This window comes from Salvia hispanica, chromosome 2 (assembly GCF_023119035.1).
Source record: "Salvia hispanica cultivar TCC Black 2014 chromosome 2, UniMelb_Shisp_WGS_1.0, whole genome shotgun sequence".
NCBI classification, from domain to species: domain Eukaryota; kingdom Viridiplantae; phylum Streptophyta; class Magnoliopsida; order Lamiales; family Lamiaceae; genus Salvia; species Salvia hispanica.
The window spans coordinates 17,954,212-17,959,153 of record NC_062966.1 but is presented as its reverse complement, the minus strand read 5'-3'; the positions used below and the strand labels follow the sequence as shown (position 1 = coordinate 17,959,153).

General features: G+C 36.0%; 1 protein-coding gene across 1 annotated transcript; it reads right to left on the bottom strand.

Moving 5' to 3' along the window:
- Positions 1 to 324: 324 nt before the first annotated feature.
- On the bottom strand, positions 325 to 3,004 carry LOC125208068 (L-tryptophan--pyruvate aminotransferase 1-like). Its single transcript, XM_048107617.1, has 5 exons — positions 2,787 to 3,004; positions 2,330 to 2,636; positions 1,481 to 1,767; positions 841 to 1,142; positions 325 to 751 (listed from the first exon to the last, which is right to left on the bottom strand). The coding sequence occupies exons 1-5, from the start codon at positions 2,933 to 2,935 to the stop codon at positions 549 to 551; spliced, it is 1,248 nt and encodes a 415-aa protein (XP_047963574.1). The 5' UTR covers positions 2,936 to 3,004; the 3' UTR covers positions 325 to 548.
- Positions 3,005 to 4,942: the final 1,938 nt, after the last annotated feature.

Genomic DNA, 4,942 nt, shown 5'->3' with positions numbered 1-4,942 from the left:
CTATCAATCTAAACTCTAAAGCCCAACCTGCCCTCGGCTGCCCCGCCTCAAGCTACCGCATGCGAGCAGTTGCTATTCGGGTAAGAGAAAGCATGGCGCTACCAGCTTAAAGGTGCAAGAAACAGTGTGTTTAACTTTAATAATTCTATCTAAATGTGTCATTTAGTTTGAAATTATGTTGTTTTGTTTGTCGCATCGTTCTCGATTTGTCATTCGGATACAGTTATGATTTCATGGAAAATTTTAGAGAAATATGAATTTTGTGATTTACTCAATAATCAATGTAATACGGTCCAGAATTGGCCTAAAGTTCGGGACAAGACAAAAAGAAAAAGCAATTTGTATATGTTGTTCACCACAATGCCGAGGCAGGCGCTGGGTGCCAAAAAAGAACTAGTCCATTCAATGTAACACATGAAATTTCTGCAATGCCAAGTGGAGGGAATAAAATAAATAGAGATTAGAAAATGTGTCAAATAAAATGGGAACATCCCAAAAAAGGAAAAATGTGTGTGTAAAAATAATTAAAATGTTGAAAGCTGGTGTAGTTAATTCTGATTTCCATTAGCAGTGGGTTGAATAGTTGAGAGCCTGTGCAGAAAGAGATCAAAGTCCTCATCCCTACTCAACATGCTGATTCTCACATAATCTGCTTCACACCCGAATCGCCTTCCGCTTCTTGTTCCGATTTTATGCTCTCTAAGCAGCCGCTCCCCATCTATCCCCTCTTTGCATTTCATCCATGCAAATGCTGTCAACAGACATAAAAACATGAAAGCTGCAACCAATGTTTACATGCATTGATTGATTGACTAATACTCCTATTATAGTTACCCTTACCAGGATATGTTTCAACGACTTCTCTCCTGAAATTGCAGTAGTTGGCTGGGAATTTGGGGAGGCTGAAGAGTTGATTCTTGGTGACCACGTCTCTCAATCTCTTCCACCTATCCGCCAATGTGCATTGGCTGTAGTCGAAGAAATTCTCCACGTCGCAAGGCTTCCGTTTCTGGCAGCTCAGGGAGATCAACTCCATCACGCTTGCACTTCTCAGCTGCGCTTCCTTGGACACTCCGATCGTGTTCATCTCAATGAATTTCACCATCTTCCTCGCCACATTCTCATCTCGAACAACTGCCCATCTTCACATACATCAACAACCAAACAAAACATTACTAAATACTAAGGACTCATCAGACTTAAAACGTGTGTTCTTAGTCTCATTTTTCCATTTTGGTCCGCCCGTCAATAAGAGTCTCATTTCACTTTTACTATAAATGGTAAGTAGGTCTCACGTTCCGTTAATCCTTTCCACTCACCTATAAAACTAATTCTACTAGGAGTATTTTTTTTTATCAACTTTTCTTTATTATTTTTAAACCCGCACCGAACTCAAATGAGACTCTTATTCTCGGAGGAGTATATTTTGTTTTATCTTATCTTTCCTATCAAACGACCCCTTAACAGTATAAACAAGTACCCGATTCTGGATCCTGCGTGGCCGGTGCATTTGGAAGCAGTGAAGAGCATGAGGTCGTGATCAGCAGCGGATGTGATGGCTGTGTATTGAGGCCAGTAGTAAGCGAGGTCGTGAACAAGCATGCCTAATTCGCCTCGGTTCATCACCGTCGCCTCTCTGGTGGAGCCATCGGGATTGTTGGGGGATGTCACGAATTCAATGTAGGGTACGTCCTTGTCGAAGCACCGTGCATCGCCGGACCATTTGAATAGCCCCGTCCGCAGAAACTCGATCATCTCTGGATACGACTATATACACCATCAATACAGAAAGATTATTTTGCATAATGCCCACATGTCCAAATAAGGACACACATGTACATGTTAAGTTGTTTTGTATATATATGTCCATTACTAATTTGTCATGTTACGAGATCTTGAGCATTAAACCAACAAAAGTCTCAGCTGGAGACAAGGGTTGTCGCACGACACTGCTACTTCCTATTGTTTTATTTCTATGACAAAGTTGACTTGAGTAGTTTTCATTTATTTATATTCACTAGATCTATCCAATCTTAAATTTGTTAGATTGGTCCGATCTTATTCATTGAAGCATATGTAGAGATATTTCAATTCTTATGATAAAATCTAATGTGGTATCTAAGCATGTCTCATGTTCCAATTAATACTCCATTAACGAAGGACTCACGATACTAAGATATTCACATATGACTTGTTTCACGTAGAAAATATGAAGTAGAAAAAATACTCCTAATCACCGATTATTTTAGATTAAAGCTGTTCTACTTCGTGTATCAAATATGCTTTAGTGAAACTAGAATGCATCTAACAAAATGAATTGAGTAGTTACCGAATAGTAGGGGGCAGCGGAGATGACGTCGACCGGATTGGGGATGTCTAGGGTGTACGCGAGGGCGTAGAGGGCAGCTAGAATCAGCTGACTCGATCCCGTTCCAACGACGATGTGCTTGCCGTCGACAACTGCGTTTCCGGCGACTTTATGCAGCTTCCTGATCTCATCCTCGAGTTTTTTCTCCATGAACCAGCACAGAGTTTTGCCGTCACCGAAGTAACTCAGAGATTGGAATCCAGACATAGTCACACTGCACCTTTGCCCAGCTTTCTTCCAATATTCCTCGTACATTGTCGGATCGCCACTGCCAAATTTTTTTAAAAAAAAGATAAAAAATAATTTACATTGACATAAAAAGTGCAACTTTTTTTAGATAGCGATTGTGTTCTTTGCAATTCGTAGATAAAAAAAAAAAAAAAAAAAAAAGTGAGAGTGAGAGTGAGAGAGGAAGTACTGGTCCAGAGAGACGATGGGTTGAGGGTGATGATGATGTGGCGCGATGCCATTGGTTCGGACGTGGTTGGGCGTGGAGCCGTTACTGTCTGGGGCTTGATTATCAGAACAAGGGCTTTTGGTGACGATGACCTCGTACGTGCCGCACATTCTTGCTTCAATTTCTTTCCTAAAATTAAACTTGATTTTTTAATCAAACTATAGTTTATGTGGGAAATAACAATATGAGCTGATGTTGCTCGATAGCAGTTATTTGCTCCAGTATTTATAGGGACCTAAACTTTCTACAATACTTTATGGTCAAGATCCTCTATTTTCTACGCATATTGCTTCATCTCTATACGCCACGTGTATTAATGATGTCATTATTTGAATTGCACTTGATATGTGAGTAATTAATTAATGCGATTTTACTAGGAGTATATGATAAAGGAAAAAAAATATCTAAAGTATATAAATGGCATAATACCGAATTCGATTATTAATCGTCGTATAAATCTTTATATGTTAAAAAAAAAATTAAATATAATCATTCCTCATTAGAGAGGGACGTGGCTGTATTAACCCCTCTGAAATTTATTTGGATTAACACAAATACTCACAATCTAGGGAAGTTAAGTAAAATAAGGTATTTAATGTACTTGCACTAATTTCGTTATACTAGTACTATATATTAATATTAATAATGTAGAGTATATATCTTGAATATTCCCATCGGGAAAGAAATTGATTTTGGATCTAGTATACAATAAGCATTTTCACGTTCATTCATAGTCCACGCAAATAATAAACTGAAGTAGATTCTACATTATATTGCCATGTTATGATCTCTTCTAATAAATTATGCAAACTAATTAATTTATGACAATACTTAGAATCGACTAAAAGGTTGCAAGATTAATTTAAATTTCATTACTAACAAAAATCTGCGTTAAAATTCAAATCACTTTTTTTAAATATCACAATATTAACATAAAATTACCTTAGATATTTTCAAAATTAATGGGGCTCATAGGCCATAGCCCGTAGCTCAGCCAGTGGTCCAATGCAAATACTTAATTTTCATTACAAAATTTCAAAATTAGTGGGACTCAAAGTCATAGACCACCATGTAGCTCCGCCTGGTCCAATGCATGCATTTAATTATGGGTTTTGACTCCATCAAAATGAAAAATATGTGGAGAAACTTAAGTCAAACCTTGTAGCATTTCCTATTTTGTTATAAACATACCCAGTCTGTACTTTGTAATTTTAGAATGCGTAAATATTCCTCTATCCGTCGGTAGATATCTCATTTTTCTTTTTTTCCGTCCGTCCGCTAATAAATATTCAATTTTATTTTTACTATATTTAGTAAATGGACCTTAAATTCCACTAACCATTACATTCTCATTTTATTATAAAACCAATATATAAAAGTAAGTCTCACATTCCACTAACTTTTCTATTCACTTTATTTTATAAAGTCAAACAATTTCTTAAACTCGTGCCGGTCAAATATGAGACATTTAATGACGGACAGACGGAGTAACATAGTATAGTCCCATTATATTTTATTTATAACTTATCTATTTCGCTACACTACTAATAATGTGGAGCTCGCTCACTCTATACTAACACTTTTTCTCTTTCTTACTCTATTAATTATATATTAAAATATATGTAAATCAAATATTCATATTTTCATTGATAAGGAGGAGTATACAGTAGTACTACATGTTATATCAACAATTAATATGCACATCAGCACACCACATGCATATCCATACTAATCGGAAACATAGGTGCTCCAATCCATCTTTTAACAAACAACTACAGTACTAATTTACATGCATGGCTATTGTCCGGGAATCTTGGCTATAGTGGGCCCTACGAGTCTAGTGAATTTTATTCCACATTATGATTTAATATTACTAAGTATTGTTTGATTTACAAGATTAAATATATATTGTATTTGGTTAATGCAATTAATTTCACAACTTAATCATAAATAAATTATCATATGATAATTAGTCATAGCTAATTAGCCACCCTCTTCAAATAAAATCATCTTATAACTCAATCATATATATTATATTTTAGTATTATTTCAGCTAGAAAACCAAACACTGTCTTAATTTAGTTTTTTAAGCTAGAGCTAAAACGTTTGAGATAAAT